We start from the raw sequence: 15,584 nt of genomic DNA, 5'->3' as shown, positions 1-15,584 counted from the left end.
TCTCTTTACTTACAATTTTACAAAATACACATATATCTTCTCTATGCCTTTCAGGATAGACAGAGCCGATCACAAACCATGATTTAGTCATGAAATCGAGATTCAAAGACAGGTAGCAAGCTCATCGCCTTAAATAATACCGAATTTAGAAACCTTTCTTTCCATTTGTGGGTATTTACGAAAGCTTTTGCGCGGGGAGAGAATCAATAGGGCTTTTTAGGGTTCCGAAACTTATAAATAAAATCGGGACCCTATTACTAAGCTTCCTGTTTGTCTGTCCGTCAGTCTGTCATCAGGCTGTAATCTCATAAACCGTGATAGTTAGAAATTCAAATTTTTCAAAGAATATTCAATTGTATGTGACCTTTCAAAATAAATAATTGAATTAAAATTAAACTGCAGCCATACAACTAACGCAATATTTTTATAACATAACAGTATGGGACACTTCGTGCGCGAAGTCTTGCCGACTCGCACTTTGCCGGTTATTTTTTTTCACTACCAAATCAACATTTAATTAATAAAAGTAGAAAAAAACTATATCGATATCTGAAGGAAAACTAGGAAGCACATTTTGAAAACGACGATTAATAAAAATGCAGGACTCAGGAGTTAAACAGCTTTACTCAAATTATCAACATGGAGTTTGCAACATGAATTCTTATATACTTTATATATACGACAATCATTAACTAATTTCTACGATAACAATACAAAAACAATGTTGCCAGCCACATTAAAATTAAATAATTTATTAACATATAAATAAAAAATGTACGTAGTAAAAAATATATATATAATTAATCACTACACATATTATTTTTAAATACATACGGTCACGTCTATATCCCTTGCGGGGTAGACAGAGCCAAAAGTCTTGAAAAGACAGAATGGCCACGTTCAGCTATTTGGCTTAATGATAGTATTGAGATTCAAATAGTGACAGCTTGCTAGCCCATTGGCTATAAATTAATCCCAAGTTTGTAAGCCTATCCCTTAGTCTCCTTTTACGGCATCCATGGGAAAGAGATGGAGTGGTCCTATACCTTTTTTGTATTGGTGCCGGGAACCACACGGCACACGTAAATCTTCATAATGGTAAGTAAGACGATTTCTAAGCTCAAATAACGCCTTTTTAATTTTTTTAAATCAGTCTTATTACGAACTAGCTGAGCCCGCGACTTCGTCGGCGTGAAATAGTTATTTTTTATAATTTACCCCGTTTTTTTTACATATTTCATTATTCCTTCCCTCCTAATAGTTGCAGCGTGATGTTATACAGCCTAAAGCCTTCCCCGACAAATGGTCTATTCACAACACAAAAAGAATTTTTCAATTCGAACCATCACTTCCTGAGATTAGCGCTTTCAAACAAACAAACAAACAAAAAAACACATCAGCTTACACAATATTACCTAGTAAGTACCTATATATAATAATGAAACAAACCATGCACAAATATCAACATAAAAAATAACTACACACATACATACATACATATGATCACATCTTTATCCCTTACGGGGTAGACAGAGCCAACAGTCTTGAAAAGACTGACAGACCACGTTCAGCTGTTGGGCTCAATATATACATAGATAGAATTGAGATGATAATGATAGATAGAAAAATTACTACCATGCGTTCATGTACTCCGGTGCTATGGACCTTAAGAAGTCTCCTAATATGCCCAGTGACACAGGCGCTACCGGTTGCGGGTTCAAATCGAAATTGTACTCGTAACGGTTCACGTTCTCGGCGGGGAACGGCTCCGGATTGTACGAGGTCACGGAAATGCGGGATGACAGGATTTTCTGTTAAAAAAACAAAAAAAAAATATTGTATAAAATTGTACATACATACATACATACATATGTGGATGAAGCGAAGGTAGTATGCAGAGATCGTGGCAAGTGGAAAGAGGTAGTCTCTGCCTACCCCTCCGGGAAAGAGGCGTGTTTTTTATGTATGTATACGGTCACGTCTGTATCCCTTGCGGGGTAGACAGAGCCAACAGTCTTGAAAAGACTGTGAATGGCCATGTTCAGCTGTTTGGCTCAATGATAGAATTGAGATTCAAATAGTGAAAGGTTGCTAGCACATCGCCTGAAAAAGAATCCCAAGTTTGTAGGCCTTTCCCTTAGTAGCCTTTTACGATATCCATAGGAAAGAGATTTATGGCAATGTATACTTACATCATCGAAAATGAACACGTTCATGAGTCACACTAAGGGATTATGGATGTCGCAAGAGGCGACTAAGGGATACGCTTGGCATTCCTCTTGTAGGCTTTTTGCTAGCAACCTGTCACTATTCGAATCTCAATTCTATCACAGAGCTACATACAGCTGAAGCTCAGTCCACCCCGCAAGGGATATAGACGTGTTAAAATGTATGGCAAGTACACTTACATCATCGAAAATGAACACGTTCATTAGTTTGATCACTTGGAAATGTCTAAGGATCTGATCGGGAAGGCTTCGCAGGAAGAACGCTCTAAGTGCTGCGAAATCTTTCACGCATTCCTGCAACAAAATGCATCGATCAATAACATAAGTATTATATACTATGTTATAATAACATCATTATTATAACATGATAGTATATAATAATAATATAACAATCTTAAGAAATAAGTAGCACCTTTGTACTAGAATTACTGTAATATATGCTTTTGTATATAATTTTGTGTACATAAATAAATAAATAAATATATTAATAAATCTTTTTTAACGCAGAAACGCAATTAAATATTCATCTGATTGAGCTACCTTATATATTAAAAATAACATTAAATCTTTTATTAAAAAATAAAATACATCCTTCATACTGAACTGATCATGAACATTCTTTCACCTATAAAAAGTTACACTGTGTACGTTCTACGCTATGTAAGAAGCCGCGACGGGCCGCTGGTGTAGTGATACGATGAAAATGCTGCAGTGTAGTTTGTTCCGCCGCTTCTTCTACACGTGCGCTTTGGAAGCGGTCGTAGTTATAATTAGATTTAAGTTATGTGACGTCAAAAAGTGATACCTTGTATCCAATTTTGAAAATAAATCTATTCTATTCTATTCTTTATAGTTACCCGTGTGTCCTCATCATTGTTGTATTCCTCGATGACAGCCATAACGTTCTCAGTGAACCACGCCCACACTTCCGGTTCGCGCCATTTTTGCGCCGTAAACACCGTGTAGTATCTGAGCAGATCTTGCCATAACAGCTTGCTGGATGGTGATAAACTAGGAATAATAGGGAAACTATGAGGATAATGTGTAATAAAATTTTGAATTTGAATTGAATTTGAATTTCATTCTAATTTAGAACTATCTAAATATATTCTATGAAAAGTAGACGCGGTCCAATCCGATAATAATGAATTAAAAGTTTAAAGGTTAATAATCATTATATATCTAAGATGGCCGCCGCCGCCACAAAATGGCGGCCCTGGCATTATATAAGCTTGATTTTTAATGACAGTCGCAGGAAAGCTTAATATGGAATTAAATATTCCATATTGACAAATGGTGTCATTTAAGAGATGAACAAGCAACCGAACATTTTATCTGAAAGTCAGTTTATCATACGTCCATATCATAGCCTAAAAAAATTTAAAAAAATATATTTCAAATTTAGATTTCCCTTTACTGATATTTAAAATCAACACAAGGAAAATAGTGGCTGCAGCACACACGATGTGTCAAAAATGTTTATAAAATCTTATATGTTACTGGCCAGTTGCAAAAAAATGAATATCATCCGTTTTTAAAATGGAACCTAAAGAAAATAATTCACGAGTGAACATTTTTATTTTTATTAAAAAATTACAATTATTTTCAAATCCAGTGGAATAATACAGATTATATTCGCGTCAACACTCAATTCCCCTTCATTTCAAGTGACAAACCAATTCATTAGTTCATCGTTAAACACTAAATTTCTTCATCACTCCTACCGGTCGCTTCGACCAATATTGAAGTTGAACCTACTAACATAATTCCAATAATACTCACTCCTGATCCTCTTTGAAGAGATCACATTCGTCAACCAAAGGGTTCCTGTTGCTGGTCACCTTGAACAGTTCTGGCACAACGAGGGGGAAGCGACGTATCGCGTATCGCAGGAGGCAATTCGCGTCGGCCAAGTCGCCTGGAAACCGCAATGGATATGTAAAAGGAGGCTTTGAATTAATTTACTTATCGAGTATACATATATTAAATTCTGAACGATACGACTAGATTAAAATCTACCTACAATTAAATGATAAATTGAGTAGGTGAGTAAATTTAAATATTTTTTCTAATAGCCTTTTTTTAATAAATAAAAATATATCATTATGATGTTTGATTATGTGCCGTGTGGTTCTGGGCATTATTAAAAAAAAGAATAAGACCACTCCGTCTCATTCCCACGGATGTCGTAAAAGGCGACTAAGGAATAGGCTTATATACTTGGGATTCTTCTTTAAGGCGATGAAGACACCGGTCTCAGTCTATCAACCAGTCTTGTACTTTTTCGTAGATTTATAAAGAATTTAATTCATAAATAAATAATTTGTGTCGCCGTGTTGTTGACTGTGTCATCTTACGATACAAACACTGACATATTAAACATTAAAAAAAAAGATTAAATAAAACAAAAACTGATTAGCTAAAAACAGCTTTATAAATCGTTCCAAAATTTAAAAAAAAAACGGAACAATTTAAATTTCCGAACGAATTTCTTTTTCAAACGTACAATATCACAGATTATAAAAAACAAATTCGAATTAAGTAAGTACCAACTCCGAAAAAAAAAAAAAAAAAATACCTTTATTTTTAGTTAGAACGTGGAACTTCGCCAGCGAGTACGAATACAACAGGTTGAACATGAAATCGGCGTCCCTGTGACACCTCCAATAGTCCACCAAGTCGATCAGCCACTCGTGTTCCCTGGCCCGCAGCGCCAGCATGTCGACGAGTATGATCAGTGCCAAAGGATCGGATGGGTCCAGGTTCATGAGAACCTTGCATATCTCCAGTGCGGTGCGGTGGCATGCGCTGTTAGTCAGTATGTATATGTATTTCAACATTGCCACGTGGTAAACGCGGTTCTCGACCACCCTGTAGTCGAGGCGGACGTTTCTCTGTCAAAAAAAAAAAGCATCATTTCATATGAAAGAAAGAAAGAAAGAAAAATATTTTATTTGATGTCACAAACTTAACTATACTAAGTAACAGGACATAAATAAATAAATAACACAAATCATATGTTTACATACATACATATGATCACGCTCAGAAATAATAACACTGGAGGAAAAACATACATACATACATATGGTCACGTCTATATCCCTTGTGGGGGTAGACAGGGCCAACAGTCTTGAAATGACTGATAGGCCACGCTCAGCTGTTTGGCTTAGTGATAGAATTGAGATTCAAATAGTGACAGGTTGCTAGCCCATCGCCTAAAAGAGGAATCCCATGTTTATAAGCCTATCTCTTTCATATGTTTATTTGTCAAAAAGTGCCTGGATTATTTAAGACGATGGATTTCGATAAAAATGTATACCTAATTATGATTTAAATTACTATGACTTGTGATTCCCAGCACCAATAAAAAATGAGACCCACTACCATCTCTTTCCCATTGTTGTCGTAAAAGGCGACTAAGGAATAGACTTATAAACCTGAGACTCTTTCTCGATGAGCTAGCAACCTGTCACTATTTGAATCTCAATTCTATCATCAAGCCAATCAACGGAGCGACGCCTTTCAGTCTTTTCCAGACTGTTGGCTCTGTCTACCCCGCAACGGATATAGACGAGATTATATGTATGTATGCAATTTACTACGCGAGGTTTCGCTCCCGTGGGAAATTCCATAAAAAAGTAGTCTTTCTTACTCCTTAGGTTTTACCTGTCTTAGATATCTCTGAACAAAATCGGTGCAGTAGGTTTTGCATCAGATAAGTGAACACAAGTCTTTATTCCTCACGTGGAAAAAAATTGAATAGGAATGAAATAATGATTAGGCTTCTATATTTAGAGTGACGTTAATTTATGAAATAATATAATAGTATGATGATAATGAAAAAAAAAACTCTTTATACTCACATCTGTAATTTTAAATTGTGGATGTCCAATGAATTGCATATATGCAACAATTCGATCCATCAATTGCTTCGCTTTGCCGTAATCCTCGATTTGGAACAGCATGTCCACAGACTGAGAACAATGAAGAAAAGAAATGATAAAGAGTTATAAAAAATAATCAATTGAACAATAGCAATGCTTAGAAATTTTTTAATGTTCATAAAGGTTCAAGGCAAGAAGGAGGTCCACCACCTTCATAAAGGTTCAAGGCACGGAGCAGGTCTACCACCTTCATAAAGGGTCAAGGCACGAAGCAGGTCTATCACCTTCATAAAGGGTCAAGGCACGAAGCAGGTCTATCACCTTCATAAAGGGTCAAGGCACGAAGCAGGTCTACCACCTTCATAAAGGTTCAAGGCACGAAGCAGCTCCACCACCTTCATAAAGGTTCAAGGCACGAAGGAGGTCCACCACCTTCATAAAGGTTCAAGGCACGAAGGATGTCCACCACCTTCATAAAGATTCAAGGCACGAAGGAGCTCCACCACCTCCATAAAGGGTCAAGGCACGGAGCAGGTCTACCACCTTCATAAAGGTTTAAGGCACGAAGGAGTACCACCACATTCATAAAGGGTCAAGGCACGAAGCAGGTCCACCACTTTCAAAAAGGTTCAAGGCACGAAGCAGGGCCACCACCTTCATAAAGGTTCAAGGCACGGAGGAGTTACACCATCTTCATAAAGGGTCAAGGCACGAAGGAGGTCCACCACCTTCATAAAGGGTCAAGGCACAAAGCAGCTCCACCACCTTCATAAAGGGTCAAGGCACGAAGGAGCTCCACCACCTCCATAAAGGGTCAAGGCACGAAGCAGGTCCACCACCTTCATAAAGGTTCAAGGCACGAAGGAGGTCCACCACCTTCATAGAGGTTCAAGGCACGAAGCAGGTCTACCACATTCATAAAGGTTCAAGGCACGAAGGAGGTCCACTACCTTCATAAAGGTTCAAGGCACGAAGAAGATCCACCACCTCCATAAAGGTTCAAGGCACGAAGCAGGTCCACCACCCCACCACCTTCATAAAGGTTCAAGGCACGAAGGAGATCCACCACCTCCATAAAGGTTCAAGGCACGAAGGAGGTCCACCACCTTCATAAAGGGTCAAGGCACGAAGGAGGTCCACCACCATCATAAAGGTTCAAGGCACGAAGCAGGGCCACCACCTTCATAAAGGTTCAAGGCACGAAGGAGTACCACCACCTTCATAAAGGTTCAAGGCACGAAGGAGGTCCACCACCTTCATAAAGGGTCAAGGCACGAAGCAGGTCTACCACCTTCATAAAGGCTCAAGGCACGTTTGATATGACCTTTCATTTAAAATTACCATATCTCCCTTGCGCATCAAAAACACCGTATCACTTATAAAAGAGGTCATAATGAAAAAAGAAAAAACGAGTATCAACCACCACCAACCTGGACCATCTTCTCCAAATGCAGCGAGGTCATCGCCTCGGCCACGTCCAATTCCAGGAACTCGTTCACGTGCTCCAGGGCGAACTGAACGAACGCCTTGTGGTGTTTCTGATAAGCCGTGTCGTGGTCAATGGAGAAGTACGTGCAGCCGTCTCTCATTTCGCTTCGCATTATCGACATGGTGATTCCTGGTTAGAAATAAGGGCTACATTAATACTTGACGTCCGATGAAAATGCTGCAGTGTAGTTTGTTCCGCCGCTTCTTCTACACACGCGCTTTGGAAGCGGCAGTAGTTATAATTAGATTTAAGTTTTGTGACGTCAATAAGTGATACGTTGTATCAAATTTTGAAAATAAATCTATTCTATTCTACTGAAAAACATCTTCCTCCTGGCTTTAGTACCGGTTGCATCCTCACCTCTCTGGAGAGGAGCCCGTGGTATGTCTTTGACCACGGATCCTAGATTGGGTGAGTCAAGTTTTTTAAATGAAGCGACCCGTCTGACCTCCGCCACCTTTGCAAGTAAACTAAACCTGTATTGGATCCATGGTTGACAGGTTTCCTCACGATATTTCCCCTCACCGTAAGAGCATCGGTTAGTTTTCAAACCAATGACATACATACATACATATGGTCACGTCTATATCCCTTGCGGGGTAGACAGAGCCAACAGTGTTGAAAAGATTGAATGGCCACGTTCAGCTATTTGGCTTATGATAGAATTGAGATTCAAATAGTGACAGGTTGCTAGCCCATCGCCTTAAAAAGAATCCCAAGTTTGTAAGCCTATTAGTCGCCTTTTACGACATCCATGGGAAAGAGATGGAGTGGTCCTATTTTCATTTTTTCATTGGTGCCGAGAACCTTATGACATTGGTACTTGGCCTACAAATATACTATTACCAATAATTCTACTCACCAACTCTGCTGAATCGCTCATCGGATTGTATTATCAGTCCTCGTTTTGAGTAATTCAATCCGCGGTTGCGTCTGAAATACAAATTAAATTTGTTAAAATATTAATCAAATAGTCAAAAACATTTACTTAACATCACACTACATAGTATAAAACAAAGTCGCTTTCTCTGTCTTATTGAAGTCCACTTGGTCCACTTGGTCCACTTGGCATAAGTCTTAAATATCATAAATATAATTTTCTCTTCCTACACATACACTCCAATTGACCCCCCTCTTCTTCCCAATAACCGTAAAAATTTCGTCTTAATATGAAAGAACATGCTTTCTTTTTCGTCCTTCAAATACAGTCAACCTCATATTGGACTCTTCGCTGCTATTGGCTGAGCGCGTCGCATTCTACGCTGTGATTGGCTCATGACGTGTGACGTAAGCAAAAGACGACATAAACGGCGATACTTACCGCCTTCGTGCTTCCTCCTCCAAATCTGGACCAAGAAGCTTCCTCAGCTCAGCAGCCGGGTTCAAATGTTTGTAGTTGATGGCGAAGAGTATGTCTTCCACCGTCTTCGGCTCCTCAGGCTTGGGCTCGGGCGCTGGCGGAGGCGCTCCAAGGAGTTCGTTCACCTCCTTCAGACTCTGCTCGATCTCGTCGAGCTACAAAAATTATATAATCCGATACCGTATTGAAGTAAATAGGCACTCAACTATCTTATACAAGCTTATTTATCAATCTGCGCAGGAGCAGAAACAACTGGTACACACCATGTATTTTCTTCTCTACCTGATCAACATGTAAGGGCCACGGGTTCCTCTCCAGAAATGTGAGGGCGCAATAGGGACTGAAGCCGAGAGGATAATGAGAAAAGACTTATACAAAATAACTTCATACCTAGACAGTTAACAAAATGTACAGAAAATTAAAATTTGAGCATCGGTGATCGAATTGGTAAGTTGCCCGGTTGAAAATGTGATGCGTGATGTGCAAAAGGATACAGGTTCAAATACCACTTTGGATATGTACCACTGAATATGTTCGAAGTCATGTACATTAGTTTGAATACTAACTGATTCTCTTAAGGTGAGTGAAAACATCATGACCTGCACATTCAGGCAACTGGCCTAAACAGGGATAAACTTGGGATTCTTCCTTGGGTAGGTTTCATATGATGGGTTAGCAACCTTTCGTAATTTGAACCTAAATTATATTATTAAGCCAAACGGCTGAACGTGGTCTATCAGTCTTTTCAAGATTGTTAGCTCAGTCTACCCCGCAAGGGATAAAGACGTGATTATATGTATTTATGTTACCACAAATATACCTTTGTGGTATATACCAAGGCAAATGCTGAGAGAGACCATTTTGGTACAAATGTTGTTGTAAGTTAATGTTTCTTGTTATATTCTAACTAGCTGCGCCCGTGACTTCGTCCGCGTGGAATAGTTATTTTGGGCATCATTGAAGCCCGCAACGATGAATAATTTTCCCTGTTTTTCTCACAAGTTCCATTATTTCTTTGCTCCTTATAGTTGCAGCGTGATGTTATATATCCTAAAGCCTTCCTCGATAAATGGTCTTTTTAACGCAAAAAGAATTTTTCAATTCTAACCATTAGTTGCTGAGGTTAGCGCGTTCAGACAAACAAACTCTTCAACTTTATAATATAAGTATAGAAGTATAGATGTACCTCACAAATCATCATTTTTTCTTTCTTTCTTTCGCTAACACTTACCTGGATGGTGTTCTTAGCTCTCTTCTTGCGTTGCTTCTTCTTCTTGTTGTTCTTGTTCTTTGGCGCTGGCGGGGCAGGCTTCACTTCTGCCTCCGACTCCTTCTCGCAGGACTCGTTACCTTCTGAAGAGTCAGACGGTGACTCTCCACATAGCTAGGGACAACAAATATTGTTAATGTCAAACTGCCGTTCGAATCTCAATTCCATCACTAAGCCGTACAGCTGAAGGTAGCCTTTTAGTTGTTTTGGGACTTTTGACTCTGTATATCTCCTCACCTCGTAAGGGATAAAGACGTCATTAATTAAAGGTACTTTTATGTATGACATTAAACTGCAAGACTTGTTTTAATACACGGTTTCAACTAATAATCTAAATTGTAACAAAGGTAGACGTAACCGGGAGAAAGTTAGTGTAAATTTATTAACTTTTAAAAAATAGAACCGTCTCAAAAATCGAAGCCCTCCTTTTTTGAAGTAGGTTAAATTTCTTAAACCTTCTTCTAAGGTTGAGCGTAACGCGACATAATCGCGGACAAACTATATCTACAAAACAAAACGTGAAACAATGAGCACCAGCTTTTTTGAAGGCGGTTAAAAAGGAAGGCTTTAGGCTATATAACATCACGCTGCAACTATTAGGGGCGAAGAAATAATGGAAAATGTGAAAATAAAAACGCGGAAAATTATTTATCCTTGAGGGCTTCATTGATGCCCAAAATAACTATTCCACGCGAATGAAGTCGCGGGCACAGTTAGTGTAAGATAGTTTGTGTGTTCATTTTCAACGTTACAGAATTGTAAAAAGCACCTTGTATATAATGTTTCAAAGTTTAATTCGCTCATTGTCTGTCTATCATTGAGTAAAGGAAGGATTTTTAATATACATAAATTAGTTGACAAAACTATAGGTATCTAACAGTAAACTTCAAACACATCGCAGAGCATAAAAGAAACAACATAAAAAAAAATATTAATTCGCAATATCTGCATAAATTTATAAAATAACAATAATCAATTTACTACGTGCCGTGTGGTTCCCGGCATCAATAAAAAAAAATAATAGGACCACTCCATCTCTTTCCCATGGGTGTCGTTAAAGGCGACTCAGGGATAGCAACCTGTCACTATTTGAATCTCAATTCTATCATTAAGCCAAATAGCTGAACGTGTCAATTCAGCCATTTCAAGACTGTTGGCTCTTTCTACCCCGCAAGGGATATAGACGTGACCATATGTACGTATGTATGTAAGTATATGGTATCTTGTAGTACGTTGGTACAAGGCAATAGAGGAAAAAACAAATTATTTATAAACAGGATTTGAACTGCGGCGGCTTTGCTCAGTCTTTATTTTTTGGGCATTGCTGGTCGAACATTCCACTCATTCGTAGCTCAAGTTAAGTTCAAATAAATAAATAAACATCACATAAAAAAAAAGATTTACTATCCTAATAGAAATCGCAGAATTCTTAGATATAAAACATTTTAAATAAAAATCGCAAAATAGCAAGTTGTTAATGGAATAAAAAGGTCAAAAAGGGAAAAAAAAACAACTTCAGTTTCATCATATTCTATATTTCACACCAATAAATTAAATGTTCAAATTAAATAATAATTTATTATCATTTGCATAATACCTACCACTTGAACATTGAGCCTTTTCCCAGACAGTCGGCTCTGTCTACCTTGTATAAAATAAATAAAAAAATATATATACGGGGCAAATTACATAGATTCAGTTAGCCTTGAAGTAAGTTCGAAACTCGTGTTTTCGTGCGAAGCAAATATAAATAACAGAAATGCATATAGTTAGTGTTTCAATAAATTATCAACAAGGGTATATTGCTAAGTCGCAACAAAAAACTACCTTAGAGAAATTAACATTATGCACAAGAACGGCGTAAACTTATTGAGTCATGCGCTGAACTTAACATCGAGACGAAAGAGTTCGACTACTGACCCTGCCCTCAACAAATTAGTATATTTTTTTTTATTAATTTAGTAATATGTATAAAATGGAAACTTATAATTACTGTTGAAGTATTATGTAAGGATGATACTACAAAGATATAAATATCTATGTTTATGGTTATAAAGCTTTATTAATGAACATCTAGGCTAGGACATGTCTAGATGTACAGCATCCTTTGTCCTGTGTTAAAATCAATATCATTAAAGCGGCGTCCCCATGCGCGCGCAATTCAAAATGGACGGTCAGCAAAAACCAAAATGGACAGACAGCAAAAACAAAATGGACGTTTAGCAAAAATCAAAATGGTGGGTTAACAAAAATATCAGTAATTTTTTTCACGCCACTTTCCCGGAGGGATAGGCAGGGACTACATCTTTTTCGTTATTTTATTTTCAAATAGGTATACATTAATAATTATCCCTTCGATTATATAGACTTAACAAAAACATGAACCAGAACACATAAACAAGTAATATAATCCCTTACTCTATTGCACATTTAATACATACAAAGCAAGCCTGATGTCATGAATATGGAAATGTAATTAAACAATACTACATAAAATTTTAATACAAACATGTTATCACGTCTCTATCCCCTTCAGGGTAGACAAAGCCAACAATCTTGAAACAACTGAAAGAACACATTCAACTCTGTGGCAATTGAGTTTCAAATAGTAACAAGTTGTTAGGCCATCAACTAAAAGAAGAATTACAAGTTTATTGGCTTTCACAATCTGAACAGGAGAAGTACTCAGATGATTTTCTTCACTAACAGACCAGTATGAAAGATGCATTTCTTACAAATTATGATAAAAAATACAAGAACAAGGGTCATCTAATAACATAATTCTCCATCTTGGAAAGGCTGGATCAAAGCATAATCTTCTTGTCATTAGTTTCATTCTTCTTCGAGAAGAAAAAGCTGAGAGGGACTTTGGTTAATATCTTCCTTATATATATATAGCAACATCATAAAAGGAAGATATTTACCATAATCTCTCACACAGCTTCGAGTAATCTTCCACTGCTCCACACCAGGACTTCCAACAGACTTTCTTCAGACAGTTTCCCCATACAATGTAAAGTTCAGATGGTGATAAAACGGTGGATTTTTTTTTATACACATTCGCTGGAAGTTCGCTTTTGCAAAGAAAAATGTAAAAAAGGAACTGACAAAGAAATGTACATTTGCAATAGATTTCTTTGTCTTTTCCCATTCACATTTTTAACATTTCATAATTGGTTTTCTTGTAGGATGGTAACTCTAGGTACTAGATATGATTCCCTTAAACAAGAGGACAATAGAACACGGTGATCATTAAAGATACAGATAAAATATACAGTTTTATTTCATTTTAGCTTTAAGGATACTTATATGGTCATAGAAATCATTATTATTCTGGCATTTATCCTGTATACAACACCTACCGCCATTTTGTATTGAGCCAATGTCCACCATTTTGTGAATGCCCAAATTCCGCCATTTTGTTTGTGTTATGTTAAGCTCTTTTAGCCCCATGACAGGATCTAAGAAGTTTCTAGGACTAGTAAACTTTGGAAATCATAAATACGGTTGAGACAAAAAGCTACTCCTCCGCACATTACTTACATGTTGACAAAGAATATGGATTGCTTGGTCAATGTCATACATTACCATAGGAGTATGTCCCTAGTTGCATATTGACTGGTGATCCTTTAGGGCTAAAACACTACTGCCTTACCTACGTCATATGAGGTAACTGCTTATACACGGAGCTACTGTCGTCTGACCTGCAGAACCCAAACGGTAGACTGGATCCAAGGTCGTCAGCTTCTTCTCACTCTGCTTTGCTTTAGGACCTAAAGTCAGCTATAGATATAAATATATGATGCACTTACCCCTTGGTATATGTTCTTAGGATTCTTCGAAGCATAAAGAGGTTCAAAATCGGAATCGCTGTCGTCAGGAGGCGGTAGAGTGTTGCCTCCAACCACTTTTCTTATCTGCCTTGTAGACATCTTGCCTAAAACCAACCGCAGATTTTAAAGATGCTTCTCGTTGCAAGGACAATTCACAACTAACTGGTGCAGGCTATTCGCGTGCGCGAATCAATGATGCACAAAGGGAGTTGCTGCTGAAAATCAATAATATCGTCTGGCGTCCTATGCATCAACATATTTTGATAAAATACATATGTGTAGGTACCTGCACTTCAATATGCAAGTGCAAGGTAGGTAGGTGGTACGTTCAGTAATAAATAACAATTCTAATGATATGGTACGCAACTTTGGAAATCTTACGATGCGAAATAGCTCTTTAAGTAAATAATAAATAAAAAAATACTTACAAATATTGCACAATTCACATCACCAAACTACGAAAACAGAAAATTCAATAATTTCCGGGGTACGGGGAAACAGAGTGAGACTGACTGATTGCGGCCAGTGCTGCCAACCCTTGCCCAATTTTTTCCCCAACATCGCAAACATGATGTAAAGCAGGTATTGGTGGCTTTTCCCCCCCGGGAATTCGAAGAAAAGTCACTTAATTCTCCAGCCCCAGTGGCATGATACGCGCGCGTGTGTGTGGTAGTGGCACGAGTTATAAATGTGGATGAAGCGCTAGAAGTATGCAAAAATCGTGGCAAGTGGAAAGACGTTGTCTCTGCCTACCCCCCTTGGGGAGAGACGTGATTTAATGTAAGTACGATGTATTCAAAGGGTTTTTTCAGTTCAAAAACTATCCTAAATTTTGGGACCAAATTTGTTGGTAGGTAACCGTGATTGCGTCTCTGTGTGTTTCAGTTTATTTTGATCGATCGCGGAGATAAGAACAGTGTTGCCATTTAATATATAAAAAAAACAAAGAAATTGTTCTGAGAAAATTGAAAATGAATACCGAGTTATTTCAGAAAGAGATCGTTAAATTTGTTTTCAATCAAAAACAGATTGATTTCTTATTAAGGTATTCAAGGTATCTCAATAGAAAAAGTGTATTTTTGCCCAAAGTTGATTTGTAGGTCAATGATAATGAGGTGATTTATTCATTTTTGAAATATTGTTTGTTTTTGTTCCAAATTGGTTCCTACTTTCCTGGTGAGAAACTACCGAAAGCAATGCGAAATCAAACGTTGGCCATGTGTGTATGTATAACCTACTTACACTTTCTTTCTCGTGGTTAAATTTGGGTTTTCAGAATTAAAGAGAGAGGGAAGATGAATTTTATGACTTGACAAAGTTATAAAATCCATCTTCAAATAAACAGCTCCGCAGCTAGTTAGGGTAAAAGTTGATAAATATGGCAGCACCGGATGAACTGTCAGCAAGAACAGTTGTCGCTGTGTCAATATAACGCACTGACAACTAACAGCAGGAGAAAAAGATCTTTTATGACAGTTGGCATTGACATGTAGTAATGTTTATTTCCCTTGGGGGGT

At 37.7% G+C, this 15,584-nt stretch overlaps 1 protein-coding gene across 1 annotated transcript in view; it reads right to left on the bottom strand.

The window, feature by feature from the left end:
* The window catches only part of LOC106130499 (uncharacterized), a 46,068-nt gene extending 31,462 nt beyond the window's left edge, over window positions 1-14,606 (bottom strand). Inside the window, exons 1-12 of the mRNA XM_060953724.1 lie at window positions 14,496-14,606; window positions 14,047-14,171; window positions 10,196-10,348; window positions 8,926-9,119; window positions 8,467-8,537; window positions 7,546-7,733; window positions 6,095-6,205; window positions 4,807-5,122; window positions 4,011-4,146; window positions 3,086-3,239; window positions 2,409-2,522; window positions 1,636-1,811 (exon numbers count right to left, since the gene is read on the bottom strand). Coding sequence (XP_060809707.1) covers window positions 1,636-1,811; window positions 2,409-2,522; window positions 3,086-3,239; window positions 4,011-4,146; window positions 4,807-5,122; window positions 6,095-6,205; window positions 7,546-7,733; window positions 8,467-8,537; window positions 8,926-9,119; window positions 10,196-10,348; window positions 14,047-14,166 — 1,733 coding nt within the window. The 5' untranslated portion in view covers window positions 14,167-14,171; window positions 14,496-14,606. The remainder of the gene's footprint in view (window positions 1-1,635; window positions 1,812-2,408; window positions 2,523-3,085; window positions 3,240-4,010; window positions 4,147-4,806; window positions 5,123-6,094; window positions 6,206-7,545; window positions 7,734-8,466; window positions 8,538-8,925; window positions 9,120-10,195; window positions 10,349-14,046; window positions 14,172-14,495) is intronic.
* Between the last annotated feature and the right edge of the window lie 978 nt (window positions 14,607-15,584).

This window comes from Amyelois transitella, chromosome Z (assembly GCF_032362555.1).
Source record: "Amyelois transitella isolate CPQ chromosome Z, ilAmyTran1.1, whole genome shotgun sequence".
NCBI lineage: Eukaryota > Metazoa > Arthropoda > Insecta > Lepidoptera > Pyralidae > Amyelois > Amyelois transitella.
This window is presented reverse-complemented; position numbering and strand designations above follow the sequence as displayed.